This window comes from Homalodisca vitripennis, chromosome 3, assembly GCF_021130785.1.
Source record: "Homalodisca vitripennis isolate AUS2020 chromosome 3, UT_GWSS_2.1, whole genome shotgun sequence".
Taxonomy (NCBI): Eukaryota; Metazoa; Arthropoda; class Insecta; order Hemiptera; family Cicadellidae; genus Homalodisca; species Homalodisca vitripennis.
In genome coordinates this window covers 38,158,596-38,185,378 of record NC_060209.1, presented here as the reverse complement: position 1 = coordinate 38,185,378, position 26,783 = coordinate 38,158,596, and the positions used below count along the sequence as shown (strand labels likewise).

General features: G+C 32.6%; 1 protein-coding gene across 1 annotated transcript in view; it reads right to left on the bottom strand.

Annotated features, from left to right (window-relative positions):
• Positions 1-26,783, bottom strand: part of LOC124356798 (thrombospondin type-1 domain-containing protein 7A-like) — a 591,350-nt gene that overhangs the window by 34,391 nt on the left and 530,176 nt on the right. The window contains 5 exon segments of the mRNA XM_046808007.1: positions 1,818-2,044; positions 5,948-6,057; positions 6,971-7,144; positions 7,509-7,633; positions 16,392-16,527. Coding sequence (XP_046663963.1) covers positions 1,818-2,044; positions 5,948-6,057; positions 6,971-7,144; positions 7,509-7,633; positions 16,392-16,527 — 772 coding nt within the window.

Genomic DNA, 26,783 nt, shown 5'->3' with positions numbered 1-26,783 from the left:
CTGCGATCATATAAATTTAGTTGAAGATTGATGTTAAGGATAGGCGTGACTGCAACGACAAAAATGATAAAATTGTTTAAGTTAAAGAAATAGTGTACGATGATGTCAAACTAAGAGAGATGATAGTTAATATGGAGTTTTAAAGAACATATTTGTCACATATTGAATGGAGAGAAGCTGATGGCAAGTTAAGGGTCACATTCGGTCACATGAAATAAAGAGAGAGTTGTGTGGAACAGTATATGGTGATTCAAACAGCTAAACTCCTTTTAAAGGTTAAAGCCGCGTTTACACCAGAATTGGCAACCAAAAATTGCCGATGCTAGTTGCCGATGGAAGTTTGCAATTTGTATCTGCAACCATGAACACAGTTTGCTTAATTTTTACTGCAACTTGCAACCAAAAAATTAGACAGTATATAGAATGTCGAGTGCGGAAGAGGTTGTATTTGATGCGGCAGAGTGTGTTGTTTCTAGGTAAATTGAGAAGACGGAGAAGATTCTGGGTTCGACCTTCATTTCAGGCAAGAGCAAGGTATAGTGGCAGCGATCTATTGAATGACTTAAATATAGATGATACAGATCTTTTGACGGGAGAATTGAGATGCAATGGCAGTATAAAAAACTTTAAGAATGTCGAGCAACGATTTTTAATGTATAATTGTTGGTATTTGACACATAATTAGCAAAAAGGATACTAACTACAGGAAAGCAATTCCAGTGCGTGAAAGGTTAGCTATAACTTTACGATTTTTGGCAACTGGCGACTCTTATACAAGCATCAGTTATTTGTTGAAAGTTTCAAAAAGTGCGATATCTCTCTTTGTGCCAGATGTTTGTGAGGATTTGATATGTTTCCTGAAGGATAACATACAGGTGAGTAAATGTTAAATACCTATCGACCAAGTGGAGCCGATTGGTGGGGGGTAGCGGGGTTAGTTGCAGACTCAAGTCGCCACTCAATTTGGCACTGCAACTCGTATTGCCGACCGAGGGTGGCAACCGCCTTTGATCTTTACCGACTTCAGTCGGAAAACCAAATTTTGGTTGCCAACTCGTAAAATCGGTCTGCAACTACAGTTGGCAATGCGAGTTGCAGTTGTTTTAAGGCATTCGACTAAAATTGCTGATAAAAGTCTGCAATCATTGGTTGCCAACTCCGGTGTAAACGCGGCTTAAGAAAGACACTGAATATCTATTTGTGCAATATCAAATCTACAACTTTGATTGCTTCAATAGATGATTTTCCTGACCTGAAATTAAACTGCTGTTTGATTTAGTATTTGGCGTTTTCCAACAAATTAAGTTAATTCAAGAAAAATTTTTTAAGAAAAAATTCTATAGACCAGTAAACATTATATTGCCTGATATTTGTTGAAAATTGGTACGAGTTTCACATTTTGAAACGTTATATATGACGAATAGGTGGAAGCTTGTGCTAGTCAGTTGAATTGCATACATTATTTTAGTGTGTTTATAGTATAAAGCATGTAATTTTTAGTTAGACATAACCTTTAGATTCTGCCACAGTCTAGATAAATTTGATCAAATACAAACACTTTATATAGAAGATTCTGATCATCATAAATTGTTTTTGGAGTATAGAAGGATTTTTATTTTCTGAATAATCTGTGTTATGAATAACATGATGTTACAAAATTTCAAAATGGTAGAGAGACGACTGTGATAAGTATAACTGACCACCCATGTGATCGGCAGTACGTATTCTAAGATCTTGAAAACATATTTTAATGCTTCATTTGAGTGAAAAGGATAATCTACTTTTTTTAAAATATGTTGTAACAAATACATAAGCACCTTGAAGTCGGAGGCGTCACTATGAGTGGTACAAGCCACACGTCGTGTCCGACGCCCAGTGCCACACTTGGTGCCAGTGCCAGGCTCTAGTTGGCAAGCTCCCCACGGCTCCACAGTCCAGCTGTAGCATGCTGGGTGTGGGCAGGGCTGCACCTCTGTCAGTGAGGGACACTCCAACCCTAGTGCACTGGGCGGTACCACCACAGCTCTAGTCCGCTTGCGGTGACCTACATACATCACACGACAGATTATTTCACACTCACAGATTTTACTTATGAAATTCACTCATATAGTAGTATTATTTTAATAATATCAACTCAGAAACTTTTATATTATTTAAGAAATTTGTACCTCGTAGATAAAAATGTTTGGAAGTTTCAAATTTTATATATAAATAAACAGTTTGATTTCTATTTAGGTTTAGTTATTTTAAACTATTTCAAATAAATAAACGATTTGTTATAGTAAGAGAATACATAATTTTAGCATTAAATACAAATAAAAATCTAGTTTTAAAAACTACCAACTATACTATCTTTTACTTGTAAGTGAAACAACTTGAAAATCCATCACACTAGTTTATACCTGATACATCAAAATGATAGTGCCTTTGGTTTGGAAGATAAAGTAAAAATTTTTGATCAAAGTACCTACACATTTCGACCAAACTTTTTCACTATTTCTTTATCGCTTTATTTAACTGCTCATATCTAAAAGACTTTACACTTTATTTTTAAACATTCAAAACGTTTTTATTAGCTTCCATTTTTTTACCTCATATCAGAATAATTGTAATTTCAATCTCAAAAGACAAGATACAAATAATACAGACTAGTCTCAGGATTGTAATCTCTTAAAAGTTAAAATAAAGTTATTGAAACCAAATAATCCTTTTTATTCACTCTAAAGTAGTCAAAATAAGTTCTTGCTTTAATTCCATATTTTATTTATTTATAGGCGTAAAATAGAACTGGTGTTAGTACACAATCACAATATTATTCATGTACTAATACACTTTTATTAACAGAGGAGTAGTTTCAATGGAATATAATGTTTTGTATTGGTATGTTACAAAAACTTGAAAAACATTTTGTTTCATTAAATATGTATTACAATTCTCCAATATGAAATTATTTTACAGTATTAAATATTTCAACTTTTAAAACCATTAAATAATTTTACTCCTTTGAAAAACATTAAAAATGTAATAAACAGTGTCTAACTGTAAATAAAGTATAAATAATTTTCCAAAAGAACTTTCTATATTCAACACTGTACTTGATACAGTTTTAACAATTATTCTAATATTTAAAGTATACTTTTTAATAAAAATTTTTCATGTGTGGGTTTTTAAGAATTTCATAAGACAAGGGAGGGAAATACATCCATGGCTGATATTTTAATAAAGGTGAGGTAACTTTCAGCAGAAAATGGAATTACCAAAGTGACTTATTCCTCAGCACCGGTTCAGGCACAAAAGCAATGTTATAGCCCGTGAAAAGCTTACTCAAGCTCTTTCTAAAATTCACTTTGTAGCTTGCTACTTGTAGAACATTCTGTCTCTCTCCAACTCTCTTGCTTTGAGAGCCAATGTCAAGAAAGATCCCCACACTCAAGAGTTCTCTCTGTCTCTCTCTCTTGCTCTCATTTCATAGATAAGCAAACATCCCTTTAGTAACTTTACAAACAGTTTAACAGAAATAATGAACGTCCTTATACAGACGAAATGAATCTCTTCCTGTTACCAAAATTGAAAGCTTCTTTAAGTTTTATTAATGTCTCTCCTGTATTAACTAAATCAAGAGATTGGGATTGAATACCTCAATTATAGAAAATTGGTATAAAAAATATAAAAAGCTGATCTACTATTGTGATAAGTATGCAGTATGGGTTAACATTTGTGTGTAGAACGATGTAGAGATTGTGTATTTAAAGTCATCTGGCAGGGCATTTTGCTTAAACTACCAAGGAGTGTGACATCAGATTGGAAACAATGGGTATTGTTTTTTTTTAATCTAATGCATACAATACTTTTTCTGCAAACATTGAACTCTTATAGAACATTTCAAGGATAGTTTAAATAATAACTGAATTATAATTATATTACTCATTACTCTTATTATTATTATTATTATTGGATTATTGACCTATGTTACATTGTAAACCAGATAAAAATGTTGTTGGTCATTTCAAAGCTATGTATAGTTTTATAAGTAATTAAGTTTAATTTAATTAGCTTCTTAAAATATACATAATGGGATATTTCGGAGAGAATGATTAAAATTCATGTTTGGATAATAACAGTTTAAAATATGAATATAATTTGTTTGATTTGATTATAATTATATCCCAAATATACCCTGTATTCATCAATATAGGTGAATCAATCCTAATCCAAAGCAAAAGTTTTGTGAACTAAAACATACTATGTTATTTTTGCTATTTATACGTAGCTTAACAGTAGTGACTTTTAGTAGAAATTGATGAATTATATCTCTTTTTGCTTATTAAGAGCTGGCTAGAAGATGTCTCATTTTAAAGATTTAATAAATTAACGTGCATCCAAGTGCTTTAAAAAAAAACTTTCATTGGTTATTCAGAAACAAATCTTAAACTATTTAGTACTTCATACTTAAAAATATTTTGAAAGTATAAACTTTGCAAGAAAAATTTTTGTATCAACCCTTAAAACTATTATTAACTATTATGCACTTTTCCCAAATGTTATGAATTTTAGATGTTCTTCAGAGATAGGTGATAACAACTAGTGGATGAAGAGTGTATACATACTTTGTGGCTCCCGCTAACTTTCAATGCTAATAGCCAATGTGTTTCTGTATTAATAGGTGATAACAACTAGTGGATGAAGAGTGTAGCATAATGTGTGGCTCCCGCTAACTTTTAACGCTAATAGCCAATGTGTATTATGAAGAAAAAATTTAAAGTAGAATAGTGCTGGGATTTAGCAGAATGTGACAAATTAACTTTAGTCTTTGTTTTGGTAATTTTTCAATAATTAGTAGTATTTTTCTAATTGAATATTCATAGCAATCTAATCCATTAATTGAGTTTTTTAATGGAATGTTATCTATTCAAACATAAATAATACAAAAAACACATAATACCAAAATGCATAGAAGTAAAACTTTGTTATATCTTTTTACACTGTCTATTTTGTGAACTATTGAGTTCATGTGACTAAAACGATGGTGTTTTTGTAACATTTAATAATAAATTCCTAGATTGCAATCTGTTCAGATTAACGAGAAGAATGTTAGAGAAGACAGAATTCCAAAACTTAGTGATGTAGAAAAATTCTTCTGAGGTAACTAGCTCACAATGTGTCAGCACAGCTATGCCATAAAATGTATTGAACACATGTTTATTGTATCTCAGTATATATCTTTTATCACAATGCTATTTTAGCTCTTTTTAACATTAAAACAAATTTATACATGTGTTTTTAACAATCAAGCCAAAGGACATATGTTGAAGAAATCAGTAAAAGGCACTTTCTGGATAAAAATGACTATTATTGTTGTTTAATTGATTTTCTTTCTCGCAATTGTAATTAATCTATATTTATAAGAAAAGAAATTAATAAAATGAGTGTAGCTTAGTTAAATATTTTTTACAGCTGATTGATCCATGAGAAGAAGATATGTAATAGCCTGGTAAGCGATGGAACAGATGGATCTAACAGTTATTAGACTCAAGACCATTCAGGTATAGGTATGTTTGTATGGACCCTAGTTATCTCCTAATAACATGGCCACATCAGTTTCTAGTTCTATTCAAATACTGATAACTATGTTCAGTGTAGTAATATTGTAGTTAAACCTTATCATATCAAATATACAGCAAGTACATATATAAGAAAATCTTAAAGTTTGAATTTTTATTTGTAGACCTGTATGCAATGACTTCCATCCTTTACTCACTTCTTTCACAATGCGGCTTTAATTTCCACGATATAATAAAGAAACCATGAAACCTAAGTTTTAAAATATGTGTATAAAATTTATACTTGTTGTGCCTAAAACCATGTACACAAAAATAAAACTGCTATGTTTGTTAATAATAATTTACATACATTTGTAAAATTGTTATAGGTAAATGTGATTACTTACCTTTAGAAGACAAATTGGCTTCGTCTGCCGGAGGACAGTGGAGGGGTAGACATGGCCCCCAAGGTCCCCAAGGGCCCACTTCACAGTCCCGAGGACATGCCACCTCACATCTGTATACATCAAACATGTTTAATTAGTGACGTACATTGTACAACAATGAACAATGGTGGACATTCTTTTTTAACCGAATTTTTAAAATTAATTAGCAATCCAAAAAGATAAATAAGTTCAGTTATTAGATACATTTTTTATCACACAACATTCTTTTTTCAGTGTATATTTGTTAGGGAACTTTTTCAGGGGCTTCTTTTAACACCAAAGGCATTTTAATTGACGGCATTGAAAATTGTTAAAGGAAAACTGTTCAAATCCACTTGCTAGTTTTTACTGACCACTCCAGGACATGAACAGGATCTCTTAGATAGATTGCTGCAGCCTTACCATTAGGCCATAATGAAGCTCAATGATACTGATATTTTTGTTTAATGTTCATGAGCTGTGAGTAATTGGACCGATACTTTTAAATACGTAGTGTTTACAATTTGTTACAACTTTATAAATACATTCAACATTTATTTCATAACTGCTTAATGTGTCTTATTCTGCTTTTTCATCACTTAAAGTCTATTTGTGACATGTAAAATTATCTTTAACAATACATCATGGGGATTTTTACTACAGTACTTGGCAACTATGCAGATGTTGGCCATTTGCAATGGTTAGCTAATGGTAAGCTAATAATCTTATAAAACTAAGTTTAATCAGAAAAACAAAATATACAATAAGAAACAGATTGCTTTTACATGTATCTGCAAAACAACCATTATAAATGAGTATAATTGATATTAACACATACATTTTAAGAAAGGCTGAAAATTTGAGGTTAGTTCTAAAACTGAACCCATTTAAAATCTACTTGTTTACTTTAGGTCAATGGTACATTGGTTAATTGCCATATTAAAATCGTACAATAATTACAAATATATTATAATCATACAAACAATACAACAACCATCCAGTTACCTCTGAACGGTTGGTGGTGGGGGTATGGTGTGGCATGATTTGGTGGGGAGAGGTTGGCCACCCTGGGCCGCGACACAGGTTATGTTACGGAACTGAAGACCCCCGCCGCACACCACTTCAGCCATCACATTGGGTAGTGTGCAAGCACTCCACTTGGAGGCCAACCATCTGTACCTGTGTGCAGAATAAATAGTGATAGTGTGTCTCTCTCTGGTGGTTAAATAACTAATAGCTTATTTTGAGCAATAGTTTAGTGAAGTGGTTGTCAAGAAATCTGTGTTTTGTATATGTTCAGTAACAAGTTTAAATGCATGTTCATCACTTTGACTGGAAAATGCAATTACAAGCAAATATGGCAGAATAATTTTGTAATGATTTAAAGTTAAATTTTGCAATTTCAGATGATAAAACCATTAATTCTTTTTTAAATCCTTTTAAGCCGAGCAGGCCTTTTGACTATTTAAAATCTAGATCGATGTCATCACAAATAAATTAAAAAAATAAGGATTGGTGAGTTTAGAACCAAAACTGTACTTACTTGTGGGAACACAATGGTAGGTTGGAGGTAGTGGATTTTGTCTCTATCAGATGAGGACATGGCTGACCTTGACCTTCATGTAGTCTCAGGACCTCCCTGCGACGCTCCGTGATTTCTGCCCAGACCTAGGACAATGTTTAATGTATTTAGCAGTAAAATCAACATTGTGACAGAATAACATGTGTTTGTATTTTGTTTTAAATTCTGATTGTGTTCACTGTTTTATGGCACTTTGTATGCAGGCCTAGTGGTTCTTTGTTAGTGACAAACTAATAATAACTAATGCAATATAAATTTCAATGTACTTGTTTAAAGTTTGGGAGTTTTTCATAATACAATTGTTTTGTAAGTGTGTTACTGTGTAAGCCTGTTTACATTTTAAAATTTTAATTGTCCCTCTATACAGGTTTCGCCATGGAGGTTTCACCTTTATCTTCTCTTACAAGCTTTTTACGGGTTTTTTCTCATTGTTATATTATTTGGCAGCATTGTACTGGTCAGACCTGGTATTTAGATTAAGTTAGGTTTGTACTGCTCTAATTGTTTGTTATATAACTCTTGTAATGCTTGTTTGAGAAATTAAATAAATATATTATTATTATAATGATCCGAGGCTGGTCCGTCTAAGAAAATACTATACATAACTTGAAAAATCCTTAAATTACTTACAAATGAAACACTGAAAATAATAGATAGGTAATCTAACACTGTTGTATTGTTTTTAAAACTGCATTTCAACTATATTCTAACAGTGAGCTCAAGCATGGAAGTGTAATTCAATAGTCAAGAGTAAATTCAAGAGATCATCTGTGTTTTAGTTCGTTTCTATTGGTGTACCACAATATGTGTCTCTTAATAAGAAAACAACAATAGGTTGATAAACTAAAACTCAGGCCCATGTCATAACACATAGGTAATGTGCTTGTCTTTAGACCTATCCAATGAGTGTCTATCTACACTAACAGCGAAACGCAATTTTATGTACCGTATTAGCTCGGGGGTCTGTTTCACATAATAAGACTCAATCTCAATCTGGTTTTTCGTAATAGGTATCGATAAAGAAATGAATCGATCATCAGCATCTATAATTGGCTGAGCTTTAAGCGAAGCTATCACTCTTAGGGCTGGAAACATTGTCATATCTGTCTGTCCGCCAGCATGATATCTTGAAAAAGAACTGACCTACATACTTGAAATTGTGCATGAGCCTTACATCCATATGTAAAACACTTAGTGTAACGCAATTCTGTATATATACTTGTACGAATTAAGAATATTTGAATCTTGAATCTTAGTTCGATGATAGCGAATGCCAGTTTATGGGATTTGGCTTGAGCTTGGGATTAGCGAATATTTTTACATTGGTCTTACGGTAACCATCTGATGGCATCGAGAAAATAGCTGAATAAATCTCGTAAATTTGTAAACGAGCACAATACAACCATTAGAGATTCAAACATGGAATACGTGTAGTCTAACTATCCCGACACATAAAATGACTTGGTGTGTGGACTTTTATTATTTAAACACTGATATGAAAACCAATTGAATAAACAAAAAAAAATCTGAATGTTTAATGTTCTAAGGTATGACGAGGAAGATTTCATACGTAGACACTAAATTTGGCATGAAAGTTCATATACGTCATATCTGTGTCAACTTTTTTTGTATGATTGTGTGTCTGTCTATCTGCCTGAGGATATTTCGTGAATAAAATGAGCAATAGAATTGAAATTTTGGCATGCGACCTCAGCGAAGCTTGTAGTGTGGCGTACTCCTTCCTTGTTTTAATGGATATCGAAATGGTTAAGCAGCAAAGGACTACCAAAATACTAAAGGGTAAAAGGAAATTTTTCTTAGACAAAATAAGAATAAACCGTCACACTCTTACATAATAGTCATAACTAGTGTCAACCAATTAGATAAAGAGACTGGATAAAGTTACTTTCGATCTTCTTTTCTCATTGGTTGACATTGTTATTTTATTATTTACGAGGCGTATTAAGTGTTTCAATGTACAAAAGATATAAAATATGTAAAATTTGTCATTTTAACCCTTTCGCCACCCTTCCACCTCGACTCCTACCAAAATAAGCGCGTGTAGCGGTTTATTCCTTTCTTAGAAGGAACTCTTCCTCAGATTTTCATAAAAAATACGTTTTGTATTTAAGAAGTGAAAAATTGAATCTCGTTCTCCCGGTTGTAGTGATTTTTGTCTTAGGCACGATATAATATAATTATATAAACAAATACATAATGAGTGAGATTTAATATATTATTTAATACTAATAATTACTGTTACAAGCGTGCTTGTTCCCCATAGCGCGCAGCGGTATGTTCCTAGTTGATTAATATTGCTGTAAATAATTTATTTTTCATATTGACAATCGTATACTAATCTTAGATAATAAAATATGATAGTTATGTATTTTAAACAATTTAATCGAAATATTATCCTTTTTACTTGGGAGAAAGTAAGCCAAGTCTGAGACGGCTTACAACAGATCCAAAAAATCCAGTGAATCGGACAACCTGTGTTGTGCTGAATCAGCTAATCTCAAGAGTGGCTCAGATCCAATAATGTTGGCAATACTGACGGTGTACTAGAGCGTTCTGTGACGTTGCAAGCCGGGATTTGGCAAGCTCATATAATATAATACTTCAGTCTGTAGAACGCTACATCCTGCACAGTATCTCTGTTACAATATGAACGTTATATGAAGAAATTCATTTTTAGAGTAAAACGTTTTACAAACTTAAACATTGTGGATAAGAGTTTAAAATAAAACATTAAAACAGTTATATACTTATTAAAGGATTTATTAGATCAAGAGCATACAATATATCAGCGTCAGTCACAATCACCACAATATTACGTAATGTACATACGTAATGTACTCGTATTCCCTATATTTGAAAGAGTGATGTTTTGAAACAAAATATATGATGTACACACAATAATTAATTATTTAGCCCAAGTACTACAAGGTGACTTTCCAGAATTATTAGGAGCTCAGAAATATGAATTGCATTAAATTAAAAGCATTTCTGATGGCTCGTGGCGATTTCAAAATACATTGTATAAAAACACCCTATTTAGTTTTTCGTTTTTGGAAGAATCAATTGTCAACCGAGCTAGTTTTTAGTAAAGCTAAAACGGAGAGCAGGAAATGAGTTAAAATTGCCAAAGGATAGAGTTTAGCTTGACACAGCTAAAACCAGCTGCCAATCTTTGTAAATTAGTAGTTGTAGGCTACCAGAGTCGTTATTTTCACAACTTTTTCAGTTGCTCGTTTGCCAACACTGTTGTAACTATAATTTACGTGTCTGACACTTGGCTGTGTGTGTGAAATTACAAATAAATATGGTCTTTGTGTGTAATTTCATATATTGTACTTTTTTGCTACTCTACAGTATTTCAGACATTTACTATCGTTATAGATTATAAAAGGCATAACACTATATAGTTTGTATAGTATATAGGCTAATTATATATAGTTATACCTTTTATGACCTATAACGACGGCAAATGTCCGAAATACTGTTATCTTTCCATCGTCAATAACAAACTATAAACAAAGCAATCTACATTCTTAATCCTACCAAAAACTAGTAAAACTGATTATCAAAAATATCAAGCCAATGAGACAGAAACTGGCGTTTCATTCACTTTAGCTCGTTGGTTAAGGCTGATATAAGTGTATTTGCTGATGATGTTAGGTGTCAAGAGCGGAGTTTTCGCATATATTTTGGTAATGTTAGTGACCAATGAGTCATGTCAATACAGATTATTTGCATAGTAAAACAATTATTCATCCTTCGCTAATATTCCACTGCGTTAGAGACGTTTAAAGCGTGCTTTGAAATATCATAGAGGCTCAACAACACAAGCTTAGATCGTCTTACGGCTTCCTTTTGCTACGAATGCTGTGTAAACTTCTCTTATTGGCCAAGTGATAGTTATTTAATTAATATCTTTAGTATATTTTGAGAAAAAAGCAATAGTGAATGGAAATATATAATGAATCCCTTATTTCTGATTTACATTTAAATATCAACTATATGATGAGTTGTAAGAACACAGCCACTCTTGGGTATATTGTACATTGTTGTGTCATACACGAAATTCTGTAGAACCTATGAGAGTTGTAATAGATAACATTTACACAGAAAAATTCCCCCGGAATGAGATTTATGGTCAGATTCCGTTATATGCCCCCAACGCTTGAACTTTTTTCAATGAACTTAGAACGTTATAAAACGATGTAGTTGAGTAAAAGAAGTAAAATTATGCCCCCAACGCTAATTTTTCATTTACGGATGATTATAATGAATTACAATTGGTTACTAGCTAAGAAGAAAGGGTACTTACGTATTAAATCGACCACACCCCTACATTTCTCCAAACACAAAAATTTAACAAAAACAAACACTACCAAACAAAAACTAAACTCTTTATTGAAAAAAACACACAAAACTTGTTTTTATTCTTGATCACAGTCCGCCACCCAAAATGCGAGTGCCTCCGGCCATCAGCGCCTTCGGTGCTGCCCCGCGCTGATGTCAACGAAAGAAATACATCCCTCGAGATAGTACCTATCAGTAAAATATCAAATTCTAGAGGGACTGATCCGAAATATAAATTGAATTGTAATGGAAAGGCAATTATGTACCGTGCAAAAAACTTAAATAATCATGTGATGCCGCGCGACCTGCCGTAATCGGGATTCTCGAGAAAGATAAGATAACAGCGACAACAATACCGATCGCAATACTTGTTGATTCATGGAATGTTAGTTCTGTTACTCAACTACATCGTTTTATAACGTTCTAAGTTCATTGAAAAAGTTTGTGTTGGGGGCATATAACGGAATCTGACCAGATTTATTGTATCCTAGACCACAAAACAACACAAGTGCATCGTTTGATACATTTAGCTAGATTACTAAATCTAAGGTTCTAAGGTGTGATCAGCGATGACTTCTGGAAGAAACTCCATCTCAATATGCATCCGATGCCACATCACTGTATCTAGCCTAGAACTATGCGACTATGATGAATGAGCGTATCATTTGGAACATTTATCTGCATTATGAAATGTTCTTAAAAATGCACACCAGTGGTCATTATTGGAGGAAATGTCAATCTTCGCATTCCATCACATCTCCAAGGTACTTAACCAAAAGTTTCTTGAATTCCGTTGCTTCTAAAGGGACATAATTAAAAACGCTCAGTTATATTTTCAAGCTTCGTTAAAATCATTTAGGGCAATAGGAAGCATTCAAATTCCATTATTATTGCACAATGCTCGAATGCCTATGGAAATTACAGGAGTTTCACCACAGACTTTTACCACATAATGAAATGTCTCCAAAGCATTCATAACATCATTTCATTGAAGGATTTGTTAAATTTTGATGATTGTGTGTTTCTCAATAAATAATCCAATTTACTTGTGTAGACGTAATATATTTGTAAATAACTTTGTGTCAAACTTAATTTAGATTTGTTTTAAACTACACGAGTAACTGAATGAAATGTCCATATATTGCAGATAATATAGAGAGTAACTAAATACGGAAACAGTAGTTTGATGTTCAAATCGTTGTGCACCACAACATGAATGCTGTCTACTGTTTACGGAAAATGCCAAACAGACTGACAAACAGTAAACAGGGACAGAGAGGCGAATGCAAAGTGCAAACATTACGTTCGTTTGATGGCAGTGATGTATGGAGAAATACCGGATATTCTGTAACACCTGATGTTTTACATAACTCACTATTGCTATACCACAGTTACGTAAAAAAAGTTAAATAGTACTTTTCATATACATATATATATATATATATATATATATATATATATATATATATAAAATCATGTTCAATATATATGTATATATAAACAGCCTTGTTTTTTGCATTTACTTCTACTTAAATAATAACAAAGTTTCTGGTTAGCGCAAAGCCAATGACAAGCAACCACTTTATGATAAAAACAACTTTCACATAATAATTTGTTTAGATCCATCATAACTTACAGAAATGTAATATTATAACGAAATCAATTTTGTTAAATGATTATGTTATATATTGTTTGATCACATTCCTTTGCAAAAAGACAACATTCGCCGCTGGAAGTGGGAATAATTGGTGAGTTAATGGATGTAGGTATATTTGCAAAATTGTATGTTTGAATGAGATTTCTAGTGGCGTGTTTGACAAAAATTGTAGCAAGTAAAAAGCAAACATTTGACATTTGCCATGCGTTGTATAATGTTCCGGCAATAAAAACCTGATTTGATTTGATTTGATATGATGTAATGTCTTATTCTTGGCAGATTGAATAGTTTTGTATTTTTGGTGAATTTAGAAAATCACCGTTCTTATTTCTACTGTGTTTTTGTTAGTTATAATTATAAAGACATATGTTCTTGCCGTGCTATTGAACATTTATAATTATGTTGTTTAAAACTTTGTAGTGGGGGTTAAAATTTAGTAACATAGTACAGGTATGAAGCCAAAAGTATTAACATTGATTAGTTTTCTTTACTTAGCAATAAGTATTTAATATTCAATTACAATAATTAAAAATACTGTTAAAAATACAGAAATATAATATTATTACCATTTAAAAATTAAATTAATTTGATAACATTGTTGTGTTTTGAATTGAAATAACACCGGTGTTTTGATTTGCTCTACATTAAAATATAATATGTAACAACATACTCTGTTACTACTACTTTAATAAAAATCAGTATTATAAAACTAATATAACACTTTTAATTTTTCTAAATATTATAAGTGCTACCCCACATCGTATCAGTACAAAAATATATAAAAATAAATGAATAAAATGATATTGGCAGTAGAATCGACTTATGGTGAATTTAACATGTCATAAAAACAAAAGAGTCCACGTGAAACAAACAGAAAAAACTGTTACTGGAGACAACAGAAACAAAAGCGCTTTGAAATCTGTTCGCATATGGTTCAATTTGCAGTAACAATAAATACTACGAGGCGACTTGTGTTGAGGTCGCTCCAGAGCGTCGCATGGGGACGGTTCACACCAGAACATTGACAGCAATGTCTGCATCTCTGGCGTCACAATGCAGATATTTCATTTCTGCAACGACCAAGGATATCTGCAAGTGTCTATAGTGTTATAGAATTGATTAAATGGTTCAATATTTATTTAAAACTAGCTTAGCACGCTTTTCGTAAGCTTTCACCGTGTATGAGCAAGTGCATTATATTTCCAACGCCGACGTAGAGTTACTTTGTTGCCACGATCAAAAGAGTTAGTCAAAAGTGTATGTTTATAGACATTGCACACGTAGATGTATCTCATTATAAAGTGGTCTAACACCCAAGCCAGAAATCTATTTTAAAAACAAATATATACAAAACTTAGCGCCTTCAAATAGTGTTTGGCTACTTAATATACGTAACTGTCTCGTAATTGCAGCGTATAATGTGCAGCTGCTTTGATAATTTTTATATTTGACAGCGCCGCCTGGTGGTGAGTTACATCAATGGGCATAGCATACAAACCTTCTACTTGGAAAAATACATGTACATACAAATTTTCATAATGATCGGTCAAATAGTTTCTGAGTCTATAAAGGACATACAGACTAACATTCATTTATATATATATATATATATATATATATATATATATATATATATATATATATATACATTTACATATATAACCTAATGACCGTGTAAAATAGAAGAATATTATACGAGAATGTAATAATAAATTAAATATAGCAAAAATTCGGATATTATTTGTAACTTAGTTTACAACGTAAGTGCAGTGAAAATGTTTGTATACATTGTATAGGATCACTTGGGACTTATTTAAAACGTTCAAATTATGAACAAAATAAAAAATAAACTACCCTGGAATACCAAAATAATTTACTAAACAGTCACAATTAAAAACTGTTATGGATTTTTACATTTTGAAAAAGTAAATTTATGTAAATTGGGGGGTCTATATTTCAATTTAAATTTTGTATTCCCATCTCTTTTACTTAAAATGATATATATATATATATATATATATATATATAATAATTTAATACATAATATTTAAACACATACGTGAAAGAAACGGCCCAAATACAAAATAATTGAATCGTAAAAAGTAAGGGCTCTGTGGTGTAATGGTAGCACATTCACTCGGCAAGTGAGAGATCCGGGTTCGAGTCCCGGCGGAGCAAGTACTTTTTGTGATTCAATGTTTATTGAAATTAAATTAGGCTATTGCCACTTATACAAATTTAATGAACATAAAAGTCATTTGATAGGTATTTGGTCTTCCGATCATATGTTAGTTTGCTTATTTAAACACATATGTGAAAGAAACGGCCAAATACAAAATAATTGAATCGTAAAAAGTAAGGGCTCTGTGGTGTAATGGTAGCACATTCACTCGGCAAGTGAGAGATCCGGGTTCGAGTCCCGACAGAGCAAGTACTTTTTGTGATTCAATGTTTATTGAAATTATATATATATATATATATATATATATATATATATATATATATAGATCATGTTTTAATGTTTGTTGTTGATTTCACAAAAGCATTTTAAGGGAAAGAGATAGGAATAAAAAATTGAAATTGAAATGTACCCCTCAATTTACATCGCTTTGTCGAGCGATTTCAGGTGAACTATGTTTGACACTTAGTAACACGAGTGGTGGTGCGCTGTCAAAGGCTGTGGATTGCAGCTCGGTAACGGTTTGAACGTTCGAAACAAATTCAACAGTGCACTCGAAATTGTGGATATTGGAAACTCTCTCCACCACATCCACAAAACAGTTTAGCTCATGAGTGGATTGTGGATGTAAAGGACTCACATTTCCGGTGGCGTCCACACAGCCCTCTTGTACCACTGCCCAGTCTGTCCACTCACTGACGCTGCAGTCCTGGGCCAGGATACAGGCACGTTCTCTCGGAGGCAGCGAGGACTCCCCCTTCTCCTTCGTACATGAGCTGAAACATATTAATCCTTATTGTACAGAGGCAAAACCAAGAACAATAATTCTGTTGTGAAAATGATTTAGGTTTAGTTTTATCGTTTATTTTGGTTGTTAACCAGTGGTGTACCCAAGAAGATATGACTTCAGCCCTCCCCCATGTTTTTATACAGAGATCTAAAACATAATTGGGAAATGTTTTAGAAAAAATAAATCCAAGTTTTACCAATCACATCAGCTGATTCATATTTAACACAACTCACCCTAATTGTGGTTTCTGGGATTTTACGTTTACTACATGAAAAGATTCCAGAAAATCCACTTTTTTGTAAATTCCGGTTACTCTAATGATACTGGTACAATATTTACATAAAGTATATCTTCCCCTTGGATAAGTTATAAGAGATTAATACTTTTGGTTCCATGGTCATCATTTCAAACTAAGTAACAAAAGTTTAAAACACGACTGAAATCAACTCAACAATGTTTCTTAAGAAATCCGTTTAAACTACTGTGTATACGGTGGTATAGTGTGCCACTCAAGTATACCTACTGACGGAACTATTAAAAACAAGATGTTTAGAATTTAAAACTTAAAACTGTGCATTATTAACAATTCCTTTTGGTAATTATTCTTAGCTCCTAATTTCTTAATCTCCACTACTTGCCAGTAAAACAGTGTATATTGTTTTTGAAACCTTACTTGTTTTATACCATTTGTTAGTTAGTATTAACTAAAATGTACTTTGGCTAAAACTATGTACAAATGAGTGGATTGTTTAATTTATGGCTTAAGTTACAAAGTATTCGATCATTCATTGTAGGAAATCAAATCAGTATAATCTAAATTAACATTTCCACACAACTGTTCTTCTTTCCCTAATAGTTAATGCAACTTGACCTACTTTTGTATGCAAGGTTTTTCTTGCTAGCAATTTTCTGAGATGATGTCAAAACGATGAAATACAAAAAAACCTTTTAAAAGTCATGTTTGCTCAATCTTTAGGCTACTTAAACATACCCAACGATATGAAAATTATTGAATACTTACTATTATGTTGTGTCTATATATATATATATATATATATATATATATATATATATATATATATATATCATATAATCATAATATATATAATATGATTGGGCATATATATTATATATTCACGTTATATAAAAACGTGAACGTGATGGATAATGGATTAGAGGGAATATAAATAATGTATAAGTTTTCAAATGCATTAATTTGATTTCATGGGTATCAAATGCAATTTTGAACAATTTCAACTAAATACTAAACCTCTGCCAAAATTTTCAGTTGAAAAAAAACCATTATTCAATGTAGTAAAATACATTTTGCTTTAAAATGATAGATTGCTTTAAACAATTAGGCTGAGAACTAAAGCAAATGATTAATCATGAAGCGAGGTCGGTCGTGGGAGTCTAGTTCGAACTCTATTGTCTTTGGGGCATAAAGCATCGATTGTGAAGAGCTTCTGGCAAAGCCCTCCTTTTATTCTCACAAGAGGTTCTCGCTTTATTCAAGCTGCCAGTGTAAGTTGAGTTCCTTTGTTGGGCCTTGAGAACAATGATTGGTGAAGTTGAGAGGCAAGCCTCAAAACCATCTTCATAAGTATATCCGTCATCGACGAAAATATGTGAAATAATGTTTATAGAATGAAAACTGAAGATACAGTTTGAAATTTTAACTAGAACTCAGATAAATATTATTGAGGAATTGTTTAAAACACACCTTGATATACGGTTTAAATTTTTTAAACGTTTATTTTTGAAACAACCTAGAATTATTTTCATGTAAATTTAGTGATATTTACAGTGTTTTCAACACTGACAAGAAACCAAGTGTGAATTTGAACCAAGAAAATATGTCAACAATTTTCTGTAGATATTGGTTATATAATATAAATTACAAGGTGGAGTAACATAATTGTACCACCAGCTCACAGAGCTAACTAATTCAATTTGGTATAGATTGTTAGTTAGATTATTATTTCGCGGTTTAAATAGTTCATCCTCTTATAACTAACATCAGTAACATCGCGTCGAAACATTGCTCACACAATTATCTTCCTGAAATATTTCGATCCCGTAATGTAGAGCTTTCTTCAACCGAAGAATGTTAAACCGAAACTGCCAATAATAAGCAGTCGTCTGTACAGGCGAGTTGAAGGGGCGGAGCTTCTCGTGATTGGTCGAAGCTTAACCAATCACCGATCAGCTATGATCATTGTGTCTTTTTATCATCGGTTGCCAACTTATAGACATTATATCTTCGTTGCTGAAGCTTATTCGTTCTTATCAGAAATTCTTTATTGTCAGACAGTAGAACACTGCAAAATAGCGTCAACAATATTATGTAATAGTTAATTACATTAAGTTATTTTCAGAATAGCCCAATAAAATTAAATATAAAAACGTCAGATTAATTTAAACAGCACTAAAGTTTTTGTTAATGCTAAAATAAATCAAACTAAAGCTTACATAGGTGGCTAGTCTTAACATAAAGCTTAATATAAGCTAGTCTGACCAGAGCACTCGACAAAGTCCCTGACACTGTAGTAAGCCCGCTGTACCAAATGCCGCTTGACCTCCCTCTCAAAAGAAGGACTTGTTTTTGTTTTCATAGAGTCTGTGAGTGCATTATATAGTTTAATGCCGCTGGTTAATAAATGTCTTTCAAAAAAACTTGTTCTATGGGCAGGAATGGTAATCATATTGGAGTGACGTAGATTGTGACGATGTAGGGGATTTTGAGATTTGAAAAGGTGGAGGTTTTTGTGAACAAATGTCACGCAGTACAAGATATAAATCGATGGGAATGTTATATTTCTTAATGACTTCTATATTTCACTTATTACCCTTGGATAATAGTAGGGGATTTTGCTAGAAGTACTTCTAGAAGTTCTATTGCATGTTTGGTCTTCAACTATGTCTGCTATAGCCAACCTCTCTACATCTTGACGTTTCGTGAGTCTAATGTGTTCACTCACTCGTGTGGATATTAAACGTTTTGTTTCCCAATGTAGACTGAGCCTCATCTACATGGGGTTTTGTAGACTCCCGACGTACACAGAGGAACCTTGTTTCTCACTGGTTTCGAACAGTTAAACTTTTGGACTGACTTGAATAAAGTTTTGATATTGTGTCTCTTTAATATCCTGGCTACCTTGAATGCAATAAAGATAGAGTAATTTTGGACGTCCTTCATTTAAATTTTGCTCTAGTGTGGCACATTATATATATCCGCTTCATATTAATGCACTGATAAACATGAGAGACCACACATCATTTTATTATTTTATCTCACTACATTAATAAATTATGGGATTTTATTTTACAAATTTAAAGGTTTTTCAGGACTTGAAAATTTACTCCGGATAACTTGGAAAAGGATAAAACTAAATAGGGTTAATAAAAAAAGTACTGATGCGAAGAATAATACTAAAAAGAGCCAAGTAGTAAAGTAAACAACAGTGCTGTCTCACTCAACAATAAACTACGTAGTTATTTGTTATTTATGGTTTAGAAGCATAGCAAGTTGTAACCGATTATACGGTTTATAACTTTTCTAAAATACTTCATAAAGTTTAGTTTACAACTTCAACAGAAAGATCGACTGTGAGCATTTTGATATAGCGCAATTTAAAGGTTTTTTATTTTATTTTATTTACGGTATTTATTTTTATTTTGTCTTCCAACGGCTTAGCCAATTTACAATCAGTATAGTTAAATACAGTATTGTTAAATATAGTATCAGTATTGTTATATTTTATATTATTTTAAAACAAGTTAATTTGTATACCTTCATGTATATGGACGTTAGAATCAAAAGGGTCTAGTTTAAATGAAGATTAAAAAAATAATTTTGAATGTTTACTTTTAACTGTAAACTTATGCGTGCTTTTCCTTCACGTCATCGTCGTAAATTCCAGTGTGTGATGAATAAGTTTTGTACAATCTGTGATTTGACCAATGGCAAGATATAGAGACCAAGTGTAGTGCTTATCAGAAGTAGCCAGAGGCTAGACTTATCTTATCTCTCTCACCCTCACCCTCTCCCCCTCCCATATTGTACTGCATCATGATCTAATTCACGGCATGCAAAAACTGATCATGTGGTAAATCTGGTTACCATTAACTACGTTGAATAACATTATTAACACAAAAATATTCAGTTTACTCACTGTACATACATTTGCATGGCAAAGTGGAAAATAAACACGTGTGCAATATGCTTTATAAGTCCAAAATCCAGCATAATTTTTAATAGTAATCATAGTACCACAACTTTAGTTATCCCAACGGTTATATTAAAACAATTCGCCAAAACATTTTTTTTACGATCTACTATGACCTATATATTTCCAGATTTTAATATTTAAGATCCTAAGTTTCAATAGCTGTTTCATATTCCATACCTATAAAATATGATTCAAGACCCATGACTTTTACCAACACGTGTAATTAGATTACCAAATATTTATTAACAAAATATGAAGCCAAAAGCTAAACAGTATGGACATTTTATACCTCCTACCTAATAGTTAAGGAGATCTGTACTTACGCAGTCTATGGTTGGAATATGAATATTTTCAAATATTTTATTCATGATGAGCACGCCCAAGTGTTACAAAAGTTCAAAATTTTAAGACACAATTGTCTAAAGCAAAGAAAATATCGCAATTTAAACGGGTCATGTTTTTTCGAAAATTTGTGCAGTGAGATTGATTAAAACATTACACAATATATCAGAGAAAATCTTGAGCTGAAGACTTATATACGATAAAAATTCAAAACTCCAACCACGATAGTTCTTGCTTTCAAAAGACTTTCAGGGTTTCACAGATTTCCGCGGTTCTACCTGAAAATTATCATCAAGATTTCTTAATCTCCTTTTGAACTGACTTCATATATCATCTATAAAAATTAATGGCTTTGAAGTTTTCACAACACCGATGAGATATAAAAAATGGAATATGAATATTAGTCATACGTTTCAGAAAAATACAACCTTTTCAAAATTGGTTAAAAAACAAAGTATCAATAAACAAATCCTTTGTACAAAAGTCACAAAAATACAACAAATATTGAGTAAAACAAAACGTAATGGCACTAGCCCATCATACTTTTATTTATTATTAAAGCTTTGAGTATAGAAAGGCTTTGCAGTGTAAAAGATCAATGGAAGCTGATTGGGAGGGAAGTGAATAGCCTGGCTCTATTGTGCTGCCCCAGGCTGTTGCCAAACACACTAACACATCCCCTCAATGGTGAAAGGTTTCCTTCTTTGTTCTTACAGATTTGATTTTTTTTGTACTAAAAGTTTATTGGATATTGTAATGGTATTTGGACATACTTTTTATTTCCCCATTATTATCACATATACAAGGGATCATACCAAGAGAACCTTACCAGTATAATGTTGTATAGTCATTCTTATAAAAACAAAACTCAGTTCACCAAACTAGAACTTAAAAAGTACCTTATTTTGCAATCAGTGACTCTTCAGTTTCTCAGGAATAATTCATGAGGAGTGAAAAAGAAATTTGAAATGTAGGAACAGTGAAAGGTAAATTGCACACGCTTTTAATGCTCTTGATAAGATGAAAACAATAATACAAAAAGATGAGATCACGTGTGTTGGTAGATTATACCGGTAAATAAAATTTGAGGTAATTACATTAAAAAATGATGAATTATCACAAGCATGGCTTAAGCCAGAATTCAAAACCGGATATTTGGAATACATGAGCCAGGAATCAAAATGGTGACGCAATTCGGCAAACAAACCGTGGCTCTTCAAACAGATTTCATGTTAGAACTTGCTCCAAAAGGTTTGTCTGGAATCCCGCAAGTAAAAAAACTATTTTGAATGAGAGTTATATCCAAGTCGAAGAGAGAGGTCTCAGGACTTAAAACGACCAAAATAAAACATGTTATCCGTCCTTATTCAAAGGCAGTAGTGGAATCCGAGACCTATTTAAAGCGTGTGTAGGATTAATACTTTGAATTCTACTAGGACAAACGCTCTTCAAAAAAATTTAATTAAGATTGATTTAAGCCAAACTCATGAATATGCTGAAGAAGCAGACGTGTCAGCGAAACAGATGTGGCTAGAATGTCATGATATCTGTGCAACAAGGAAAGTGTACCTAGGGGCTCATATGCTGAGCCCAAAGAAGATTAGTTAACAGGAATACAGAGACATATTATACAATTTTGAAAAACTCAGGAATAGACCCATCCTTCAGAACAAGACTTTCATTAATTTTAGTTTTAAAATTTTATACGATATTTGAGAAAGCAACATCGATAACATTAATATTTTTGTGATATATCTGGAGAAGTACTTTAAAGTTTTGCTTACGCGTTTATCATCAACACGTTTTAAGTTTATTTAATCTACTTACTTGTTCAGCATACAACATATATGATAAAAATTAATTTTATTTATATTATCAATTTCATTTCTTCAGCAAATTTCATCTTAAGAGTTACTTAAAATTACTGTAATAAGTGTTTAATAATTCATCGTCCTCTCGAATTCGATATATTTCAAGGATTGATATACCTTCGTTTAGGACAAGACGGTTAAAAATCGTGTTCGGATAGTCGAAAAGTTCAATTTATGACGGAGTGTAATGTTTTGTCAATCTAAATTAAGCCGAAAAAGCATTTCTTAGGTTTAAGTGTATCACTCTTGTTAGTATACTTTTATAAAAATACTTGATACAAAATAAGACCACTTTTATTACATCAATGTGTAGATTCCTGTTTTCCACGTATTCTATAATACTAATAGCAGTCAAAGCCCTTGCACACAGAGAGGGAGATAGTGTGTGAGAGAGACAAGCCAGACAATAGGGAAGCTGTTCAGGTGACAGCATTAATCACCCACTGACATGTAATAAATGACTTTGATGACCCAGATACCACAACTTCCACAGTTTACTCCCTGCAAATCATGATCCTGTACCACGTAATCTGGATCATCGCTAGTGCTCCTACAACTACGCTTATCCGATTTAAGTCATATTACTCTTAATTCCGCCATAACCATTAAGTGTGAACTCTTGTAAACTTCTTATATGCATGTTTCTAAAAACATTCAACTTTTCAAACCTTACTAGGGTAAAAGGCCAAGTTAATTTATTTAAAAATTAGTACAATCGGGCCACGGTACTCGGCGCTTGGTTTGCGCATGCGCATTAATCACTTTCCCCCTCCAAGCGGCTAATCACTGTCGTGCAGATTAATAAAACTATTAGTAATAAACACCTTCAGCGTACATAGCGCTCTTTCACTTTTGTTTTGATCTCTCTTAAGCCTTAGTTTTTGATAAGGATGGCTAGTCTGAGCCACATGGCTGTTATTCCAGTCATATTAAGTTTGCATCTGTGGTTTTAATCCTTGATTTGATCCCGTGATTTGAACCCTTGATTTAAATCCGTGATTTGGACACGTGTTTTGAACCCTTGATTTAAACTCGTGATAATAACCTGTGATTTAAACCCTTGATTTGAACCCGTGATTTGAACACGTGGTTAGAACCCTTGATTAAACCCTGATTTGGACTCGTGATTTGATCCCTTGATTTGAACATCTGGTTGGAATCCTTGATTTGAACACGTGGTTAGAACCCTTGACTAAACCCATGATTTTGACACGTGATTTGAACCCTTGATTTAAACTCTTGATTTGAACCCGTGATTTGAAATCCCGGTTGGAATCCATGATTTGAAACCTTTATTTATACCCATAACGTAAGACTTGATTTAAATCCGTGATTTGAACCCGTGATCTCTCATTTAATGAGCTGTGACTATATCCACTTGTCTACGGAGTAGAACAACACACATTGAAGTTACCAGGTTTGCCAACTCTTATAATAAAATACTGGATACACGTGATTTTCAAAAACAATGCCAGCTAATTTAACACATTTTTGGACTTAAGGTATGTTTAACATGTAGGAAGAGTACTTAGCTCTAAGGATTGGCGTAAATATGTCATTTTGCTAAAAACAGTTATAGGGTTTGCTAATTTGGGTGAAGATTATGTTCAACGAATGTTTGGATCTCTTCTTTAAATTATATTATTATTATGTAGGCTACTGTGTTTTAAGTAATAACCGTTATACATAAGTTTTTCTATCAACATAAAATGAAGCCTAATAGATAATGTTTTACATTTATTGTGATTATTATGCCAAAATAAACCTACTAAAGAGAAAACTAATTATGGTATGGGTATATATGGAACATAGACATGCAATAAACTCATATGAGTGGCCATTACCGCACAGAGTGGGACATATGTGGCGCACGAATACTACTATCAATGCAAGTGGACACATTTTCCCATTTGTCTACCAGTTTCAATCATGATAGCTCTAATGGCTTATAGTGGTGAAAGTTGAATTACATGTTTATTTTAAGATTCAATTTTATGTTTGTCCTTAAATACTACCTCTTAAAGTTACAAATCAGATGTGATTGTTTATTTAGGGTTTACATTTTAAAACATATAGTATACTATTTTAATTGTCCAGACTTTATTTTACAAAAATCCGACATTTCTTTTTATACATTATTGCCTAAAGAGCTTTTAGGACTAAAATAATAAAGGTATTAATAATAATGCCACTAATACAGCATAGCAATTTAGTATAATTGATATATTCTAATTGTTGGTATCATATATTTTGTACGATTTGAAAAAATAAGGCACAGAATACTCTGTTTATTTACAATGGTGAAATATTTGCACATTGCCAGATCCATATTCATGAACACTTGAACATACATAGAGGGTCATACATATGCAAGTGCGCAGTATGCTCTATGTACACTTACTCATGATTGATAACCAAAATATGGGGTCGCCATTTCTCTGTTTTCTGACCCCAAGAATAGAACAGTAGTATTTACACAAATATCGATGTGGCTAATGTCGTATCGGAAAATACACTGCAATTAATTAAGAGCGTCTTGCCTCGAAAGTTATTTGGTTTCATAAGGAATAAATGAAACGTTTTTGTTTGCTGCAATATAATACAGATTTATACACTGTAATTAGTAATTGTAATTAGTGCTTATAAATGTAATAATATTCCACAGTTGTTTTTTTTGGAATAGATAGAAATACAATTTGCTAAATCCTTTCTTTTAACCTTATTTACCACCTCATGGTCTCAGTAACTTATCTCGTTTTTGTCCCTAAACTAAAATTAACAGATGAGATATTTTTCAAGATATCTTGCCACATATACATTTGTAATTTTGTTTATTGAGTTAGGTTTCTCGGTTTGACTGTACTTATAACGGCAGAATGCGCTATAATCAAGTCTTATCACCAACGTTTAACATTTAATTTCCACTCTATTTTTTTATTTCACTGCATGCGTAAGCTACATGTATTACTATGTCTCATGTTAAAAAAAGTCTGATATGATTTTATCCGGCTTGTTTACGAATTTATTTATTCTGATATTCTCTCGTCTAAACTGTTTTTAACGATGAGTTCTAATGTAAAAGTAATAGATAACGCTCAGCCAGATCAAGGCCAGAGTTGCCAATATATATAATGAAGCTTCATCGAAAACTTCAAGTATTAACTACTTGTAGAAGTTCGTTTTCGGGATATCATGCAGACAGACAGACAGCCAGACATGACATTTTTCGAGACCCTCGAGTAATAACCTTCACTGACGCTCAGCCAAAAAGTATTTATTAGACTTACAGTAAAGTTCCAGTACTGAAACATATTCCTGTCTGTAGCTCTACTACCTTTGGTTGATAAGATCTTTTGATTGAAGACTTTTGACCAAAAGTGGCACAATAGAACTTTTGTATTGTTTTGCGCTAAGGATTCTTAATGACGGAAAATGCAGTTAAGACCTATGGTACAACTGCTAAACAAATTTCCAACAAGAACAATAATGATATATGATCATTAAAAAAATTGTCTATATCGAAGTTGGTCGTTTAGGATATCCGTGTAGAAAATGTCTTGGTTACAGTCGTTCACCACCTTTAGTCAGTGTAGCGGGTAAGGTGGTTATAGCAAGATAACTGAGTCAAACAACGTCGAGCGTGGCTGCTGCTTGGATGGGTGGCCGCTGAGCGATTCTGTCCCTGCAAGCAGTTTGTCGCCCGGAAGTTATCTATAAGTTGACCTCCAGGTTAAGTGCCAGAATCATAACTAAACCCATTCATAGGCCTAACTCTGCCTGGTGTAATAAGACATATT